The 21,987-nt window shown below is 36.4% G+C and overlaps 1 protein-coding gene across 1 annotated transcript in view; it reads right to left on the reverse strand.

Annotated features, from left to right (window-relative positions):
• LOC134230292 (collagen alpha-3(VI) chain-like) overlaps positions 1-21,267 on the reverse strand; it is a 32,755-nt gene extending 11,488 nt beyond the window's left edge. The window contains exons 1-2 of the mRNA XM_062712060.1: positions 21,062-21,267; positions 19,454-19,606 (exon numbers count right to left, since the gene is read on the reverse strand). Coding sequence (XP_062568044.1) covers positions 19,454-19,606; positions 21,062-21,179 — 271 coding nt within the window. The 5' untranslated portion in view covers positions 21,180-21,267. The remainder of the gene's footprint in view (positions 1-19,453; positions 19,607-21,061) is intronic.
• Positions 21,268-21,987: the final 720 nt, after the last annotated feature.

Here is a 21,987-nt window from a genome sequence, read left to right on the forward strand (position 1 = left end):
AAGAGCTGAGAGGTGATCTGAAAGATTTGGTAGACAGATGTAAAGGTTACCTATTACCCGAGCAAGTGACAAAAGTTGAGAACTTTCTACGTAAAAATCAGTTTTTGTTCGCAACTTCTAATTATGACTTAGGACAGACCAATGTGGTGCGCCATAAGATAAACACGGAGCAGGCTAAACAACCTATCAAGCAAGGTCCTAGGCAAATTCCGATTCATCTAACTCATGAGGTAGATGCACAGGTAAAGGAAATGCTCGAGAAGGATGTAATAGAACCTTCAAACAGTCCCTGGGCATCGCCAGTAGTTCTTGTACGCAAGAAAGACGGCACAATGCGCTTTTGTGTAGACTACCGTCGATTAAATGAGATGACCACAAAGGACGCTTATCCTCTTCCAAAAATTGATGAGGCTTTTGACCATATGTCAGGACATGAGATGTTTTCTACGCTCGATCTTAACAGTGGTTACTGGCAGGTTAGTATGGAGGAAAGCGACAAGCCGAAAGCTGCATTTGTAACACGACAAGGGTTATTCCAATTCAAGGTAATGCCCTTTGGCTTATGCTGTGCACCTGCGAGACTTATGGAAACCGTTCTTGCAGGACTCCAATGGGATAAGTGTTTAGTATACCTTGATGACATTATTGTTGTTGGCAAATCATTTGATGATATGCTTGAAAACCTGCAACATGTTTTTGAGCGATTGCATCAGGCCGGTCTAAAGTTAAAGGCCAAGAAATGCAATCTATTTGCTACCAAGGTATCCTATCTGGGACACATCATTTCCACAGACGGAATTGCCACCGACCCAGAGAAAGTGAAAGCGGTAGCTGAGTGGCCAATTCCAAGTACTGTGACTGAATTAAGATCTTTTCTAGGTCTTTGCAGTTATTACCGGCGCTTTATAAAGAATTTTGCATCAGTTTCCAAACCATTGCATCGACTCACAGAAAAAGGAAGGAAGTTTCTCTGGAGTAAAGAAGCACAAGAAGCATTCGAAGTGCTGCGCAACAAACTGATAACTGCGCCAGTATTAGCTCTACCAGATGTAACGAAGCCATTCATTCTGGATACCGACGCTAGCAACGAAGCGATCGGTGCGGTATTATCTCAAAATATTGATGGCAAGGAACGTGTTATAGCATATGCTAGCCGTACATTGTCCAAGTCAGAAAGAAGGTATTGTGTGACACGGAAAGAACTTTTGGCCGTTGTCCATTTTATTAAGCATTACCGCCACTATCTCTATGGTAAACAATTTCTTATTAGGAAGGACCACGGGTCATCGAGGTGGCTATTAAGGTTTAAAAACCCAGAGGGTCAGTTGGCTAGGTGGCTGGAAGTAATCAGCACCTATGATATGAAAATAGAACACAGACCAGGTAAAAAGCATGGTAATGCGGATGCACTGAGCAGAATACCTTGCGCTCAGTGTGGGTTTGATTCTTCATCATTGGAAAATGCTGAGTATGAAATGAAAGTTGAACCAGCTGTACGAACTTTACAGTCATCGGATATAAAATGTGACGACATGGATTACAGTCTGCAAGAGGCTCAGGAGCAGTGTAGAGACATTAAGCTTGTAAAAACATGGGTTGAGAAAGGTGAGCGACCAAGTTTTAGCGATATGTCTATGCATGGCTACGTAGTGAAGTCTTTGTGGAATCAGTTTTCTAGACTTACTATAGAGAATGGATTGCTAATGCGCAAGTGGACTCTGCTTCGTCCCAACAAAGAAGTTCATCAAGCTATCATACCTGACCAAGAGCGCAGACGCGTCTTGGAAATGTGTCATGATAATCAGACGTCGGGACACTTGGGGGTGAACAAAACGATAGCTAAGATACGTCAGAGATAATACTGGCCTGGATTTCAAAAAGACGTCTATCAGTATGTTACAGGTTGTGACAAGTGTACGAGACGTAAAAATCCAAATCCTAAACATAGGGCCCCAATGCAGATAACCGGATCAGGTATGCCGATGGAGAGAATTGCCACAGATATACTGTGCGGGCTACCTGAAACTGATAGAGGAAATCGCCACATTTTAGTTGTGTCAGACTATTTCACCAAGTGGACAGAGGCATTCGCTCTGCCAAATATGGAAGCTGAGACAATTGGACGCACTATGGTGGAGCAGGTATTTGTCAGATTTGGTATCCCCTTCACTATTCATTCGGACCAAGGACAGTATGAGAGCAAGCTCTTCCAAGAGATGTGTCGGTTACTTGGGATTAAAAAGACCCGTACAACACCCTATCACCCGAAATCAGACGGGATGGTGGAGCGTTTTAACCGCACATTACTCTCTATGTTAAGCACTTACGTACAGGAAAACCAACGTGACTGGGATTTGCATCTTCCATATATACTTATGGCATATCGTTCTACAGAACATGACACCACCAATTTCTCGCCAAACATGCTAATGCTGGGGCGCGAAGCGACTACACCATTAGAGTTAATGTATGAAATGCCTCCAGATATTAAGGACATTCCAACAAGTCAATGGGTTTGGGTGTTACGCGAACGATTAGAGTCAGCACATAAGTTGGTCAGAGAAAACATGCAAGGTGAAATGCAGCGCCAGAAAAGGTACCATGATAACAAACTAGCATGGTCATCCTTTAGTCCCGGAGAAAGAGTTTATGTATTTTTCCCTACGAGAAAGAGTGGTTGTTCTCCGAAGTTAACATCATTTTGGAGAGGGCCTTTCTTAATTGAAGACAAATTGTCAGATGTTATATATAAGGTTGCATGCGGAACAAAAGGCAAAAGCACTATCATTCACTGTGATCGCTTGCGAAAGTGTAAGTCACAGATACTTCAGAAAATGATATCAGTAATTCCGAGAGTCAAAACAATGCAGATGCTACTCAAGAGTGTATTGTAGAAGAAAATGAAGGTCAGTGTGATATTGCTGAAAACCCTAGCGGTTGTGCGTCAGATAGGCCAAGGCGCATTAGAAATGCACCCGCGTGGCATGACGACTTCATTGTTGAATACAAATTATAAGCTGGCATATCAGTACAACTACAGATTAGTGTAGAGCAATTTCATTAAGTGTTTAGTTTTTAAAATATTTTTATACTCAGGATTTTGTTTTTGTGATTTTTGCAGATCATGGCAAACACCACGACCACTAAGAGAAAAGAGGGTCACCTTTGTCCTATGTGTTCCCAGAGAATCAGTGAAGAATCATAGTGGGAGAAACATGTACTGGAGTGTGGGAGAAAGCGCAGACAGAAACGGTTTGAATACAGCCATTGTGACTATGCTACGAATAAGAAGAGTGACATGGTCAGACATTGTAGAACTCGACATGGTGGATTCGCTCAGGTTGACTGCGAGAGTGATTGGGAGCAGTTGGATCCCGGGAATCTATCAGATGTTGTTGGTAAAGCCACAGCGGCTGGGACTTCCCTTCCTTCTTCCGAAGTGACTCAGAGGAAACCAACGAGACCGACTCCTGTACACACTCCAAAAGTCAAGAGCTTATTGAGCAAGCGTTCTTTAGTTCCTGTTGCTCCTGCTACATTCCAGCATCCCATGACCACTGTGAAAGAACATGCGGTTCCTTCGGCAACAGTATCGGCTGCTTCGTCGACTGATGTCCAGGATTGTAGTGTCCAGGATTCCATCCGTTCAGTTGGTGTCAACAAATATACACAGACTCTTCCCTCAGAACAGATAACAGAGGCCACTCAGACTGAAGTGACCAAGAGAAGACACCTGGATCGGTGTCAGGAAACATATCAAAAGGATGGAAAAACTATAGTAGAGACCCATGAGGAAGAACTCTGGTTTTAGTGGTCAAAATTGTAGATATGGCAAATAACATTGTAAATTTAAGCAGATAGCTTAGTGTGTTCTTATGTTTATTGGACCTGCGCAAAGTCAGTCAAGAAGATTGTTGCATGGTGTAAATAATAATGAACATTTGTAATATTGTACGCCTTTAGTTTTTCTTTATTGAGGAATGCGAGACGCATTTCCTGGAGGCGTGGGTAGTGAAGCAGAGATGAATCAAGATCAAATTATCCCTTCGTTTCTCGGTAGTTGCACTGACTTCCGGTTTCTTTGTTCCCTTCGGTTCTCCGCAGGTCATGTGACCTGAAGTAGGTATAAATAAGGAGACAGTCGGGTTGTTTTAGTTAGTCTGTCACTGACGGCGGTGTAGAAGACACGTCTACAGAAGAGTCAAACGTGGTAGGTACTGAAAGGGATACCTTATTTAGTCTTGCGTGTCTGAAATAGACTTTCGAGACTTTGGTTGGTAATGTATATTTATGTATAGTACCTTCATACACTGGTTTGACTTAATTTAAGAAGCGGATCGATGCGCTTCAGTCCTTGAAAGGCGCGCGCTCCCGAGAAACGAAGGGTATATTGTACATATTTCTAATTTAAATTTGTGATTGAGAAAATTGATTAATTCTTTAATTGTTCAGATAGAACAGCCAAATCCCACAAAAGAACCCGAAAACGTTACAGTACTATAAGTTTTATTTAAAGTAGGAACTCGAATACATGTACCGGCATATTTGATTGAATATTAAACAGCAATAACTTTAATCCTACTATATATTATTAACTTTATGAGGAAAAACCCATCATGCTAACAAGTGGAAATTCCTTTAATTTTTGCAATATCAATTTTTAACCGATTCGTATGAATTCAAATGGCAATTTATTTTCTGTTCTAATTCAATCCATTTTTTAAGCTTTTCTTTAAAAAAAAAGTTCTTTTGAGAATTAATTGTCATATCTATGGTTGGCACTACGCGTATAGGTATCTTTTTAAAAAAAAAAAAAAAAACAACAGGTCAATACTATGGCAACAGGCTTATGTTTCTATTCAGAGAAATAACCAGGAAATGATATCATTGTTCGATAATAAAGAGGTGCAACTTTAGTGGTCACCTCTGGAGTTCCTTATTCTATAAAACAAGAGGCCCAAGGGCCTTATAGGTCACCTGAGTATCATTTAACAACTTTCCAACAATTGAAATTGGTTCGTGTTTTAAACCAGAGGCCATGAAATTCACAATTTTGAAAGAGGCACCATTGCTTATCATAATCATATACTTAACATGCCTACTCTAGTTACTTAATACCAAGAGGTAGATCACAGTAACAAAGAGAAAATGCATTTCCACTTTATAACCAGTTGAGCACCCCATCCCACAGGAACCACTGACCCTGGGGCCACATATTTCAAAGTTTTGGAAATTCTATAAATTTGTTTCATCATAAATGGCTGATCAATACCAAAGAGCAGATTTAAAAGCATTAATTTATTTTCAGTACCCCCTCACCCTGACCCAGGGGGCATGATATTAACCATTTTGCTAGATGCACCTTTCTTCATCATAAATATATACATACTACGATAACTGGCATACTACCCAGGAGCCATGGAAAAGATTTTCAAAGAATTCATGCATTTTCACCATATAATCATTAAAGCCCCATCCTAACACCAGAACCCCTGACCCAGGGGCCATGAAATTGAGAATTTTGGAAAAAGCATCCTTCCTTATCATGACTATGTCCATAGATCCTTCGTTTAATACCCAGGAGCAGAGAAGATTTTTAAAGAATCAATGTATTTTTACTATATAATCAAAAGAGCCCCGCCCTAACACCACAACCCCCAACCCAGAAGCTATAAAATTCACAATTTCGGAACAAGCACTTTTGCTCATCATAACTATATACTTAGTTTGTTTAATACCCAGGAGCAGAGAAGAAGATTTTTAAAGAATCAATGTATTTTCACTCTATAATCAAAAGAGCCCCCCCTTTCTTACACCAAAACCTCTGACCCAGTGGCCACGAAATTCACAAATTTGGTTGAGGCACTCTTGCTTATTATAATTATATATTAAGTTACTAGTAGTTTATTTAATACCCAGGAGCAGAGAGATTTTTGAAGAATTAATGCATTTTCACTATATAATCAATAGAGCCCCGCCCTAACACCAGAACCCCTGACCCAGGGGCCATAAAATTCACAATTTTTGAAGAGGCACTCTTGGTCATCATAACTATGTACTTGGTTAGTTTGTTTAATACCCAGGAGCAGAGTAGAAGATTTTCAAAGAAATAATGCACTTTTACTATACGATCGATATAGCCCCACCCTAACACCAGAACCCCTGACCCAGGGGCCACGAATTTCACAATTTTGGAAGAGGATGCTGATTAAGATCACACCAACAGTTTTACTGCATGATGTCCAGGAGTAAAGAAAGAGATTTTTAAAGATTGCACTAATTTTAGTGGTTTTGGCCCCACCCCTCAGGCCCCTGGGGGGGGCAGGACCATGAAATTCACAATTTTTGTCCCACTTTACCCCTAGATGCTGTATACCACATTCGGGTGAAATTGGTTCAGTGATTCCAAAGAAGCTAAAAATGTTCAAAAGTTTACAACCAACGTACGACTTCAGACGAAAACAGATAGCAATAGGTCACTTGAGTTTACTTAGGTGACCTAAAAAATACCATCAAGTCAACCAGAAAAGAGGCGCCATTTAAAATAAATCAAAGATGAGACACAGAAAATCTGTGTAGTCTTATGGCGAGAACTAGCAGAATCCCTCGCTACAAACGGAGTACGTGTTCCAGTTCAACAATTTTCAATTCTCAGATACATTTGGAAGTGATGGGAAACCACTTCCCTTCATTAATAAACAAATTCTCTAGCTATAGTATACAGGTAAATAAAGTTTTTTTTTTTTTTTTTTTTAAATGCCACAGGTTCAAAATTATAAATTAAACGCTTCTGTTTACTTCATATCACAATAAATTTATTTCCCGGGCCTGTCTCCTAGCAGTACTAGTATTGAGTCTCATGATGATGTCATTCTATCCTCATCAAAAGGGCTATTGTTGGAATTGCTGACCTAAAGATGTCCAAGTATATTTCCACTTTTCCCACCCTTTTTAAATACACGATTTTCTTTGTCGAACATAACAATATCTTGCAAATAATTTCTGTATATATTAATTTAAGAGATGTTTTAAAGGGCAATAACAATATAACTTTGAAAAAAATGTTTTCAAGTGCAATAATTATTATGTTTAAATACATTACAAAATTTATTCATGTCTAAGTAACTGTGGATTCAGGGCTCGAAATTAACAGGAAATACTCGCTAAATGCGACTAAAAACGGAAAATGCAGGTTAAAAACGACCCATGGTAGCCAACTTTTGCGAGTTAAAAAAACGGTCTCTTTTGAATTTTTCTGAATCTTACGCTAATTTCGCCTTGAGCATTGAAATGCTTTATTATAAGTGACCTAAATTATTAAATATTCACAAGCTGTAAAGCTGAAGGGAAACGCAGAATTTTCCCGGGATTTCGAACATGATGAATGGTTGTATTACAGACTACCTTAAAAAATCTGACGAGTATCATCAGTCCCCGTCTGTAATAACAATGACAATCCAACCCCTCAGTGTGTTGCCACTTCATCTGAAGGAGTCAGCGTCACTGCTTCTATTAAAACTGTGAAGTGGGAAATGAAATTTCATATTCCCTTGTTGTATGTTACGAAGGATGACTCACAGATTGTTACCAAAATTTGGTGCAAAATATGCCAAGATCGCTCATCCCAGAATAAGCAATCTCGTATGATTAATTACTGTATAATTATTCAATATAATATTCCGGGTGCTCAAGTTACTTGGCACTAAATTTAACAAGAGGCCCACGGGCCTTATAGGTCACCTGAGCATTATGCAACAACTTTCTAGTTACAGTGTATTGAATTTGATTCATGTTTTAAGCCAGATGCTATATGGCATTCACAATTTTGAATATTGAATATACCAGAACCCTTGACCCTGGGGCCATAAAATTCACAATTTTGGTTGAGGCACTCTTGCTCATCATCACTATGCACTTAGTTAATTTATTTAATACCTAGGAGCAGAGAAGAAGATTTTCAAAGAATTCATGTAATTTCACTATATAATCAATAGAGCCCCCCCCCCCCCCAACTCCAGAACCCTTGATGATAGGGCCATTAAATTCACAATTTTGGTTGAGGCACACTTGCTCATCATAACTATGCACTTAGTTAGTTTATATAATACCTAGGAGAAGAAGATTTTCAAGGAATTCACATATTTTCACTATATAATCAATAGAGCTCCCCCCCCACACACCAGAACCCTTGACCCTGGGGCCATAAAATTCACAATCCTGGTAGAGGAGCACTTGCTTATCATAACTATGTACTTAGTTAGTTTATTTAATACCTAGGAGCAGAGAAGAAGATTTTCAAAGAATTCATGTATTTTCACCATATGATCAATAGAGCCCCCCCCCAACACCATAACCCTTGACCCCGGGGCCATAAAATTCACAATTTTGGTTGAGGCACTCTTGCTCATCATCACTATGCACTTAGTTAATTTATTTAATACCTAGGAGCAGAGAAGAAGATTTTCAAAGATTTCATGTAATTTCACTATATAATCAATAGAACCCCCCCAACACCAGAACACCTGATGATAGGGCCATTAAATTCACAATTTTGGTTAAGGCACACTTGCTCATCATAACTATGCACTGAGTTGGTTTATATAATACCTAGGAGCAGAGAAGAAGATTTTCAAGGAATTCACATATTTTCACTATATAATCAATAGAGCCCCCCCCCCCCCCCCCACACCAGAACCCTTGACCCTGGGGCCATAAAATTCACAATCTTGGTTGAGGAACACTTGCTTATCATAACTATGTACTTAGTTAGTTTATTTAATACCTAGGAGCAGAGAAGAAGATTTTCAAAGAATTCATGTATTTCCACTTTATAAACAATAAAGTCCCCCCCCCCCCCACCAGAACCATTGATGCTGGGGCCATAAAATTCACAATTTTTGTTGAAGCACTCTTGCTCATCATAACTATGCACTTAGTCAGTTTATTTAATACCTAGGAGCAGAGAAGAAGATTTTCAAAGAATTCATGTAATTTCACTATATAATCAATAGAGCCCCCCCCCCCAACACCAGAACCCTTGACCCTGGGGCCATAAAATTCACAATTTTGGTAGAGGCACTCTTGCTCATCATAACTATTTACTTACTTGGTTTATTTAATACCCAGGGGCAGAGAAGAAGATTTTCAAAGAAATCATGTATTTTTACTATATAATCAATAGAGCCCCACCCTAACACCAGAACCCCTGACCCTGGGGCCATAAAATTCACAATTTTGGTAGAGGGACTCTTGCTCATCATAACTATGTACTTAGTTGGTTTATTTGATACCCAGGAGCAGAGAAGAAGATTTTCAAAGAAATAATGCATTTTCACTATATACTTATTTAGCCCCGCCCTAGCACTAGAACCCCTGACCCCAGGGCCATGAATTTCACAATTTTGGTAGAGGACTGAATGCTGATTACAATCATGCAAATAGTTTGACTGCTTGATGTCCAGGAGTAAAGAAGAAGATTTTTAAATATTGCATTAATTTTAGTGGTTTTGGCCCCACCCCTCAGGCCCCAGGGGGGCAGGGATCATGAAATTCACAATTTTTGTTCCCCTTTACCCATAGATGCTTTGTGCCAAATTTGGTTGAAATTGGTTCAGTGGTTGCAGAGAAGAAGCTGAAAATGTTCAAATGTTAACACACGACACACGACGGACGACGACGGACGAAAACGGATAGCAATAGGTCACCTGAGTTTACTCAGGTGACCTAAAAATGGCGTCGATCAACACATGTGTAATCAGCTACCTGCACATCGTAAATTTTGAAGTAATCTTCCTGTTTTATTTTCTTTGTCACTGGAAGCCAGAGAGTTAAAAAAAAAACATTGCTGCACATATTAAGTTTACAACACACCTACGTTCAGTGGATGCCAAAAAAATCAAAAGAATCCGAGGAGATACCAATCATTAAAGGCTTTCAAAATGAATCAACTTTGAATGGAATGGATAAAGTCTTTAGAACAGTATACTATTTGTCATGCTATTAGTTGAAGATTTGTATTATTTAATTCAGACAAATCTTGTGTATACGCTATTTTATTTATTTAAATTATTTTAACAAATTGATAAATATGTAAATTTTTTGCAGGAAAGATCATTTACAGATTTTAAAGGCCTTCTGAAATTTCAACATCTTAATGGTTTGAAACTTGCGGTAAAAAGTTATTGCAAAGATAAAGCAGCCAAACAGTTTGTTGTTGAAATTGGTAGTTTTTATGAAGACAAACAAACTGTATTAGATGCATCATATTTAAGTGTAGTTGTAGAACTTGTAATGATTAAATTAATGCATGATCATTACCCAACTTCGATGTTTCTGAGATTAGAAGAACCACCAAACACAAAATCTGATGGTATAACAGTCCTAAACAATGCATTTAACTATTTGGCATGGGCAAATGGAAAGAAAAGTTGATTGTTTTTTGTTCAGATGGAGCAAGTGTCATGATGGGGGAGTTGAACGGTGTAGCTACAATGTTGAAGAGAGATTGTCTATGGTTACTTGTAGTTTGGTGTTTAGCACACAGTTTAGAACTCGCAGTAAAGGACACATTTTGTAAAACATACATGGACACAGTAATTGATAATCTCACAGCTGTGTATTACTTTTACAAAGGGTCCACAAAGAGAAATGGGAAGGCAAAGGAACTTGCAATTGCTGATATTCTTGATGAACAGTTTCTGAAACCTGTCAAAGCAAACGGTACACTTGGGGTAGAGCAAAAACTTTTGACAGTCACAAAAATACTGATCAATGAAAGAAAAAGTGAGCAAGCTCACATACCCCACGCTCCCCCAAAACTCAAAGTGCTGAAAATCCTGGAAAAAATAAAGGAATTGGAATTTCCCGGTAATTTGCACATCCACACATTGTGTCCTAAATATCTACAAAGTTTGCTGAAATTCTGTGCAGCGGTTTATGAGGAGTTGCGCTGATAAACTGTTCATCGCTATATTCAAGATATCCCCAAAAGTCTAAGTTGAAAAGTGCGGAAATTCCCAGAAAAATAAAGGAATCGGAATTTCCTGGTAATATGCACATCTACACACTATGTTAAAAATATCTGCAAAGTTTGACGAAATTCTGTGCAGCAGTTTAAGAGGAGTTGCGCTGACAAACTGTTCATCTCTATATTCAAGGTATGGCCCAAAAATATGTTGAAAAGTGTGGAAATTCCCGAAAAAAAAGGAACCGGAATTTCCTGGTAATATGCACATCTACATATTGTGTCCTAATTATCTGCAAAGTTTGACGAAATTCTGTGCAGCGGTTTATGAGGAGTTGCGCTGACAAACTGTTCATCTCTATATTCAAGGTGTGGCTTAAAACCTAAGTTAAAAAGTGCGGAAATTCCCGAAAAAAATAAAGGAATAAAAATTTCCTAGTAATATGCACATCTACATATTGTGTCCTAAATATCTGCAAAGTTTGACGAAATTCTGTGCAGCGGTTTATGAGGAGTTGCGCTGACAAACTGTTCATCTCTATATTCAAGGTATGGCCACTCCAAAAACCTAAGATGAAAAGTGTGGAAATTCCCGGAAAAAAAATTAAGGAATCAGAGTTTCCTAGTAATATGCACATCTACACATTGTGTCCTAAATATCTGCAAAGTTTGACGAAATTCTGTGCAGCGGTTTATGAGGAGTTGCACTGACAAAAAAACAGGACTGACGGACGGACTGACTGACTGACACTCTGACGGACGGGTCAAAAACATTATACCTCACGCAACTTTTTGCGTGGGGTATAATAACTGATAATTTCACACATGATGTCATACGCTGAAGATCCAACAATTAGAGCTGAAGATAGAGCTAAAACGAAAGGCATCATTAAACAAGAGGCCCAGGGGCTCACCTGAGCACATCGGCTAGGAAAAAGCACGTATCAGATCAGAACTAAAAGTTTACTGCGGTGGGGGGGGGGGCTTGAATTTGAACCCCCCAGGGGATCATGATTTGAACGAACTTGAAATCTACACTACCTGAGGATAATTCCATATAAATATTACTAATCATGGCTTTGAAGTACTTAAAGAAGATTTTAAAAGGTTTCCCTATATAATCCTATAAGAAACTTTGGTCGGCCATTTTGGCCCCATCCTACCCCCAGGGGTCATGATTTGAACAAACTTGAATCTACACTACCTGAGGATAATTCCACATGAGTTTCATCTTTCCTGTTCCTATGGATCTTGAGAAGATTTTTAAAGATTATTCCTATATATTCCTATGTAAAACTTTGATTGGCCATTTTTGCCCAACCCTACCCCCGGGGGTCATGATTTGAACAAAATTGAATTTACAATACCTGAGGATGATTCCACACGAGTTTCATCTTTCCTGGCCCAGTGGTTCTTGAGAAGAAGATTTTTAAAATATTTTTCCTATATATTCCTATGTAAAACTTTGGTCAGCCATTTTGACCCACCCTACCCCCGGGGTCATGATTTGAACAAACTTGAATCTATACTACCTGAGGATGATTCCACACGAGTTTCATCTTTCCTGGCCCAGTGGTTCTTGAGAAGAAGATTTTTTAAAAATGCCATTAATTTTTCTCCAATTCATAATCATCTCCCCTTAGAAAAGGGCGTGGCCCTTCATTTGAACAAACTTGAATCCCTTTTACTCAAGGATACTTTGTAGCAAGTTTGGTTGAAATTGGCCCAGTGGTTCTTGAGAAGAAGATGAAAATGTAAAAAGTTTACGACAACGAGAGACAACGGACAAATTTTGATCAGAAAAGCTCACTTGAGCCTTCGGCTCAGGTGAGCTAAAAACTTCTGCAGTTCAAGTATACATGTTATCTGTACTTTCTGAAAGACGTTCTGTCTGAGGTCAGTCGAATGAGTGTTGTATTCCAAGGAGATATTAACAGGTCGGAGAGAATACTCGAAATCGGGTATTATCCGTAAAATCGCGTATAATACTTGATAATAGGGTATCGTTGAATCCCCGAAATCGGGTATTCCGTGCAACTTTCTATAAAAACAAAAGAATAAAGCAACGGCGCATTATGCCAGTTACTGTTACTTGTACATCAGTATCTTGTGGATTTATTTTTATTAAACCTAATTCATACGGTTGTCAAATAAGTTTAAAATCACACGACAAACACTGCTGGGGTAACAAAGAGGACACAATGGCGTTATTATTTTTCAACATAATTTCTAAAAACAAAATAATAACTATACTTCGTTTGTCTTTATATCCCATTAAAATATTCCATATACTTAATTTTCTAATTTATGCGCTATTCACAAAATGTGAAACTTTAAAGAAATTAAACCACTAACGCCGTGTTATGTATTTTTAGTGAAAAACGTATGGCGTCCCTTTCACGTGAAATATAAATTATTCCTAACAGTTAGAGAGTACAGTATAAGCGAGTCATAATTATATATCTCTGCCATAATAGAATACCAACGTTATTATAAAGAAGAAAATAAAATAAGATCAAATAAATACCCACGGGAAAACAGGTTGAAAATAGCTAATTGAAGGTGAGTATCTTTTTTATGTCAATTTAGCCTGGAAATTTTTATTCAAAGACACCGTAAATTTTTTGGTTGCATTTTAATCGATACAAAATATGCTATTTTACCTTTATTTTATGCATTTGCGTGAAAATTGAGAGCGAGAAGTCATATGAACAGGATTTTCTTGTTTTTGTTTTTTTGTTTTTTTTTTGGTGGGGGGGGGGGGGTTATAAATAAAAGTCAAATATTTACATCTTTTCATGAGCTTATAATACATTGAATTTCTCAATATAGATCGAGGTACAGTTATATTGAAATATGAATTACATAGTCAAGTTTTCACATCTCTTATAGTTTTTACGTTGATGAACATGTTAATGAACAAACTGAAATAATGGAGTGTTCAATTGCCTTGGAAACTCTTGTCTAACTTTTTGGGAATATGATTCCTCATCGGACATTAAAATTTCATAAAAATTGTAGCCACTTCCTTTCTTTATTATACTATTTGATAGACAGGGTAAATTTTACCTCTTTACCTTCTATATTTTTTTAATATCGCTATCTTATACCTCATTATAATATGCTAATACAATCTGATTGGTTCTAGACAATATGTCACAGTTTTTTTTTTAGTTATTTTATCTATGATACTTATTGCTCATAGCAATAACTTTTCCTAATGCTCATCTATAATGAAAAAATGTGTTAAAAAATAAACTTGTAGTCTCATAATGTGTTAGAAAATAACAGGTTGCTTTTTGTTTACCCATATGATTTGATGAATAAATCTTCCCTACAATTAAAAATATATAACCGAGTTTAACCGACCGTGACATTCAAAGAGAGGTCTCTTGGACACATGTAGAACACAGTCGAGGTTGTTTTGTCAGAGGTGGTCCAGAAGCATTTAGCCCCCCCCCCACCCCCTTTGAAGTCGCCAAGAAATTGTAAAATATTGATGACATAGCAAAATTAAACGATCAACAGTAATGTTCTCTCATAAGCTGTATTCCTGAATATATCACTGTCTCTGCTAAAATGTTGAAGACATATTCTGCAAATATGTATGAATGATAAAAATAAGATTTCTCAAAAAAAGAGAAAGAGGGGTTTTTTTTAGCCGAAATTTTAGACATTTTTATCATTACATTATTTATACATTCATAAATAAATTTGATTTTATGCACAAGATGAATGTGAAAGTAATTAATGACGCATAATTAGATACGATAGACAATCCCTTGTTCATACATGGCATCATATCTTGTGTGTGAAATGTGTTTCCGTATAATTTGATTTATTTACAAATTGTTCATGTTTGTCGTGTTGATGTGGAATTATTATAAATTCCCGAATTCTGATACTTTACAATTCTGTTGTGTTGGGAATGAACATTAGGAAGATGCATTTACTTTCAACATTATGAAAAATATAAAGCAAATCGAACGCCTTTTTGTGTGCAGATCATGAAATGTACTGAGCTCCACGGGTATTTGTTGTCCTGAGCGCATTAATATTGACGCCCAAATTCTTACTTGGCTAGTGATACCTTTAGAAAACATGTGTCTCTAGATGAAAGTTAACTCGGCAACATGCGCCATTCCATTGTTTAAGTTTTATTAGGTGATTACATCTCCTATACCCGATTTCACGGATACAATGATACCCTAATATCGGGTATTATACGCGATTTCAAGGACAATACCCGATTTCGAGTATTCTCTCCGACCTGATTAATGTCTAGTGCCATTACTTGTCTCCAGAGTGCCTCTTCTACTTTGGATGACATGATTGAAAATCATGGTGCAAAACTTGCAGTTTCCTAATGATGTTGTGAATTGTGTGTTCAGTAATCAAAATCTGCATAATGTGATGAACATTGATGCATTTTATGGAGAAAGAAGACAGATATTGAAGAGATTCAGAGATCTTTTGGAAGATCATTTGTTCCAATGTTCACTGATATTTGACCATAAAAACTGGCCACATTTGAACACGGGCAATTGTAAGTATAAACATAAGTCTGAAATACGTAAAAATAATTTCAAATTTGATTTGATGTAAAAAAAAATTGCATTAAATTTATTTTGTTATTGAGATCATAATAAAAAAAATTTAATATTTAATTTTTATTTTCCAGCCCTAGTCCAGTATGGTGTGACAGAAATTCGACAGATTGTAGCCCATTTCCAGATTCTGCTTCCTAGATTAAATCTTGATAACATTCTACAAGAAAGTGTATATAAACAGAAATGACCATTTTAAAGCCTGCCACCCACTATCCGTTTATCACGGAATCTGGAAGGAGGATGGAAAGTGTCAGCATTTCCCAAATATTAGGAAAGTTATAACCTGGTATCATTATTACCCTGTCCAATGCAACATGTGAGCGAGGATTTTCAACCGTGAAACGCATAAAAAGCGATTGGAAATGCTGTTTGTCAAATGAGACAATCAACACTTTGATTGTTTCATTTGATTGAAATGATTGGTGACAGTCCTGATGGATTGTCCACCTTCAAACCACGAAATGTATAGTAAATAGGTTGTGCATCTCGGAGAACAAATTGATTCCATATAGTCCTCACAAGTGGCATGAATCAGACTCTCTGATTATTATGAATTTAGCTTTATGCTATAATTGCTATGTCAATTTGAAATAATCAACCAGAAGTCTCTGTCGAAACTGTAGCTCTACTGGTTTGTACTTATAACAAAGGAATGAGAAAAGAAGCCATTGCCCTCAGACCAAAACTGTAGAAGGAGTAGCGTTTTAAAGGAATTTCACAGACATTTCTATTTTTAGCAACCATGGCAACACTGTTCATCAAATAAAAAACGATGTACTATTTTATGAATCTTATTGTAGTCTACTTGTGTGCCAAGTAATATTGAAATCAGACTAAAATTGTAGAAGGAGTAGCGTTTCAAAGGAATTTCAAAGAAAATTCTATTTTTAGTAACCATGGCAACACCGTTCATCGAAGTCAAAAACCGATGCACTATTTTATGTATCTAAGTGTAGATTATGTGCCAAGTAATATTAAAATCAGACTTAAAAACTGTAGAAGGAGTAGCGTTTTAAAGGAATTTCACAGAAAATTCTATTTTTAGTAACCATGGCAACACCGTTCATTGAAATCAAAAATCGACGCACTATTTATGTATCTTAGTGTAGTCTACTTGTGTGTCAAGTAATACTGAAATCAGACCAAAACTGTAGGAGGAGTAGCGTTTTAAAGGAATTTCAAAGAAAATTTTATTTTTAGTAACCATGGCAACACCGATCATCGAAATCAAAAAACCGATGCCATATTTTATGTATCTTAGTGTAATCTACTTGTGTGCCAGGTTATATTGTAATCAGACCAAAACTGTAGGAGGAGTAGCGTTTTGAGAAATTGTTTACAGACAGACGGACAGACTGACGGACGACGGACACCTTACTATCGCATAAGCTCTTCTGGTCTCTGACCAGTAGAGCTAAAAATCATTAAAGAAGATTCTCTGTATATTTACTGCAGAAAATTAGTTTTAATATGAAATTATTCAACGTATTACTATGAGAAAAAAAGCTAGTTAAAGTTTAATATTGCTAGTAAAAAAAATCCAAGCTAAAATTTGCTAGTAGTAAAAATAGTTAACTCCCTTGTGAATGTTGCATCAAAGAGAGATGTTACAGAGGAAAGTTAGGAAGAAATATATGTACATCATGTGGCCTATCCTACACAGAGGCTAGTTCTGGCAGTGGTTTTGTTGGAACACTTTTGGTGAAGACTGACGGAGAATGAAATACTTTTTCCATTTTAACACTGCAAGATAGTCGTTTTGCAAAATTTTGGACCGTGAAATAAAGAGTACCTACTAGTTACTAGAACCTGACATTGCCAAAAAATCCTATTTAATATCATCAAGTTTAAAAAACATATGTTAACATTCATATCTTTTAATACCGAACTCAGATCTGTACAAATATCTCATAATTTCAGAGTTTTTGTATTAAATACCCTGAATAAGAAACATATCTGCCTGATATGCGGGACTTTTCTTGATTCAGTCTTATCTGTTCTCCTGTTATTTCAACACATGTATTTTTAAAGTACATGTATATACACAATAAACCACCAAATATTTGTATGTACAAAGATTCCGAAAGATAATGGTACATTGTATTATATCAGAAACTGAACTTTACATACCACCTCCTGATGTACAGTACTAACCTGTTTTAAGGATGTTTACAAAACTTTATTCATATTTTCAGGTTTCATTAATAATTATCAAATGAACCCTGTGTGGGCAATGCATGTCCTGTAGACATGTTTCTACCATGTTTTTTAAAAAAAAAACATATTTATTAGATTACACTGTGTGTACCAGATATGCTTATTACTATTACTTTGCTCTTGCACAACTTTGTATGCATCCGTTAGATTCGTATACATGCATCTGATTTTTTTTTATTTGCGTTTTTCTTTTAAACGTTTGATCCAGTTATATTGAACATTTACTTCATGATGTGACATGTACTAAATTATTATTAAATTTACAAAATGACATTTGTTATAGAGTGACGACTTTTCAGTAAGGCAATTGTAACTATTTTTGTATACATCCTTTTCTTTTAATACTGATGTTTTCTTTTTTTTCACTGTTCATGCCTATAGACCATAAACGGAGAATAGACTTAAGTCAAAATATCAAATCTATATAACTTTCGATATAATTTTGATAATAAAAAAAAACAAAAAAACATATGTTTGAATTGAAATGTTTTGCACAATTGAACTTTTTAACTTTTTAAGCTAATACAATGAATGAAACTGAAAATGTTAAAAAATTAAAATTTTGACTTAAGTATGTTCTCAGCTTGTGGTCTTTGGGCCAGGAAATTTTTAAATGACTAGCATTTTCTTACTCGCAACGCGATATACATTCATAACCAGTTTCTAATATTTTTTTCCAATAGGTCATAATTTTTCTAAATCATGTTCTCATACATATGCCGGCCTGACCCTAAATAAAATTGTGATATTTTGATAGGTTTGGGTGCAAGGAATAATTTACGATAGGATTTTTTTGGGGGTACCCCTGCCCTAGGGTCGAAATTCACACAAAACCTACAAAAAATAAGGAAAGCTGATTTTCATAATCTGGTACCACACTTTTAAAGTTTTAAATTTTCGCCTTTTCAAATACTATTTTAATATTTTTTTTATAAACTTGTGTATTTTCCTTCAATTATATATATCCTTTATGCATGTCCATTCTTGATATTTGATTTAGGCCTATATAATTTGCACACACCAATGGCATGTTTTCTTATATTCACGGATTAAATAGCCTAGACATAAAGAATAGAATTTCAGAGGAGTAAACGTTACCATTATGCACATTGAGAAGTTAAGACAAATATCAATTATTACATTTTGAGGTAACAAACTCAGGAAATCAATGAAAGGGTTTCTCCTATCTCTACTCGCTGAAATAAAGATTTAGGAAAAACAAATTGTTATATGTATTCAGCCTAATGCCATTAATCAGAACGGAAATCGACAAGGTTTTTGTAGAGAAAAAAAACCAAGCCCGGTCCTATAGGTCAAATCCCTATCTATAATGAAGTGAAGTGATCCTTATGATTTCTACCTTTTCATTGCATTTCTACCTTTTCATTTCAATTGCCTTCATTAATTGTTCTGAGAAAATGGTACAATGACCAACTGTATTTAACAAAAATTGAGCGTGATGCCATTATGATGAGTTAATTGAAATAGATTTTGCTGTAATAGTATTCAAGTTTTGTCAATTTTGGATGCAAATGGTTGTATGCAATAAATAAATTCAACATAAAGGAAAATTTGCGAAAAATGAATTTAATGATTTTACGCTTATGTAGGCATATATGTATGACTCGGCTCATCCCTGCCCCTCCCTTTTCTTTATACTCACATGTGCAGCCGTCCAGGAGGCAAGGTATGGTTTGTGAAGGAGTAGTCCCCCAGCAGCTCCCTGCAGGCCGTACACACTGCCTGGTCCTCTGTAAGGTTTGTGAAATGCAATCAGATGGACATGATGACCATGACTGCCAATTTCCCCAGATAGCTAAAAATATCATTTGTGGATGAGAAACAATTCAATTTTGGTTGTAACGAGTTATTCGGTTGGATAAAAAATTCACTCAACATCATATAACCTTGGTAGCCTACGTCACAATTACCTCCGTCAAAAACGGATCAATCCGCTTGACTTAACAATTATAATATGTACAATTTAAAGGCAATTTTGAAAGAGAAAGTCTTTTGTACATTTAATGATTGAAAATTAAATTATAGGGAATTACTTTAACAGTTACCCAAGTTATACTTGTATAACCAAGGTTGGAGTGGTATAACCCAGGTTGGAGCTGCTTACGCTTTTTTAAAACCGCTTCGTGGTTTGTAAAGCGTAAACTGCCCAAACTAATGTAATATACTATAACTTGGATAGCTATTAAATTTATTCCTTAATTAATAAGCAAATTCATAAAATATTGATCTTCTGCTATTTCTCGAGAAAAAATGTTAAACAACAACCCGACGTCTTTCTAGTATGGATCCAATTCATGTATTTTCGGCATATTGTAATTTATTGTCCAGTCTTGTCTATAAATCAAACTTTTTAAAAAAAAATATTGATGTTACCTATCTTAGTGTAAAAAAAAGGACCCAATTTTTATGGCATTAGGTCAAAAATCATAGTAGTAGAGCCTGTGCTTTCAGAAAGGTCTTATTTGTGGATGTGCACATTTGAAAAAAAAAATATGTTAGCTCCGTCTCTCTGGTACAAAGGTTGGGGTCAACGCTCAAAGTTTTATTATTATAATATCATAAATTAGACTACACTGAACGATCAGCATCTTTGTGTATTTTAAAATCTTTTCCAAGTTCGGGGGAGGGGGGGGGGATAAGTATTAAAAAATCATCGAATCAGCACCAAAGTCTAACTTGACCTGTATCTCCTGTCCACATTATAAATACATTTTTAAGTTCAAAGAGGGATAAGTGTCAAATTCATCGGACCATGACAAAATTAGACCAATCTGTTGACACCATAAGTTGGATCAGATACCATGGAGGAGTAAGCATCCCCATAGTCAACCAGTCATACCAACCTAGGCTCATTGTTATAGTAAGGCAAACGGAAAAAAGTGATAAAATTCGGTGATTATATTTTTGGTCTAACATTTTGTTTTAAAATACCAAGTCAGCATTCAACTTAATCTGCATTCGCTGACAGGGTCTATCAATCGTAGAACTTGCAAAGATATTTTTAACTAAGAGTGGAAATTAAAAAAAATGTTATTGCTGAATAGGTATCGTCCGTAGAACTTGCGAAGGTATTTTTCAATTAAAAATATAAATTCAAAAGTGAAAAAAAAAACAATTACTCAAGTGTCTCTATGAATCTTTCAGATCTGCTTAGTTTACAGATTTGATTGATTGCTTTGATTTAGTTTTGCAATCATTGGCTTTGCATATTTTAAGGTTATAAAAATCACATCTATTAAAGAGTACTTACATGAGCAGCTGTAGGAATATATCAGTGTTTTATCACACCCTTTACACGGGTCTCCACCAAGCCAGGCGTTGTTGGCTTGTATCGTACAGGAGGAGCCGTACCCACACTGAGAGTTCATTCTGGAGGTCACAGACGCGCTACCAGAACAGGAACCACAAGACCAAGTCCCCGAGAAGGCGATGTATTGACTCGAAGAGCAACCTCTGGTCGTTGAGGATCCTTCAGACAGTGAATAACAATCTGGAATAAAAGTAGGACATATTAATGTTGGAGACAGGTTTGTCAAATGAAAATAAAGGTGATCTTCATAGCTTTTCTTTTTAAAATTTAAAAAAAAAATACATGCAATTGTGATGAGTTGCCTTATATACTCTGGCCGATGGGATACGTTTTGTTTCATTTCAGATTAATATTATGACCTAATGACCGATAAACAACTTTGATTGCATTTGTGCCTTGCACAAACTACTGCAAAGATAAGATATATTTAAATTGCAATAAAAAAAAATGAAAGAAAAAGTGAGCAAGCTCACATACCCCACGCTCCCCCAAAACTCAAAGTGCTGAAAATCCCAGAACAAATGAAAGAATCGGAATTTCCCGGTAATATGCACATCTACAAATTGTGTCCTAAATATCTGCAAAGTTTGATGAAATTCTGTGCAGCAGTTTATGAGGAGTTGCGCTGACAAACTGTTCACCACTATATTCAAGATATCTCCAAATATCTAAGTTGTAAAGTGACGAAATTCCCAGAAAAATAAAGGAATCGGAATTTCCAGGTAAAATGCACATCTACACATTGTGTCCTAAATATCTGCAAAGTCTGAAGAAATTCTGTGCAGCGGTTTATGAGGGGTCGCGCTGACAAAATGTTCATCTGTATATTCAAGGTATGGCCAAAAATCTAAGTTAAAAAGTGTGGA

The sequence above is a fragment of the Saccostrea cucullata genome, unplaced genomic scaffold (genome assembly GCF_032062105.1).
Source record: "Saccostrea cucullata isolate Sc308-1 unplaced genomic scaffold, CSIRO_AGI_Scuc_v1 ctg10396, whole genome shotgun sequence".
NCBI lineage: Eukaryota > Metazoa > Mollusca > Bivalvia > Ostreida > Ostreidae > Saccostrea > Saccostrea cuccullata.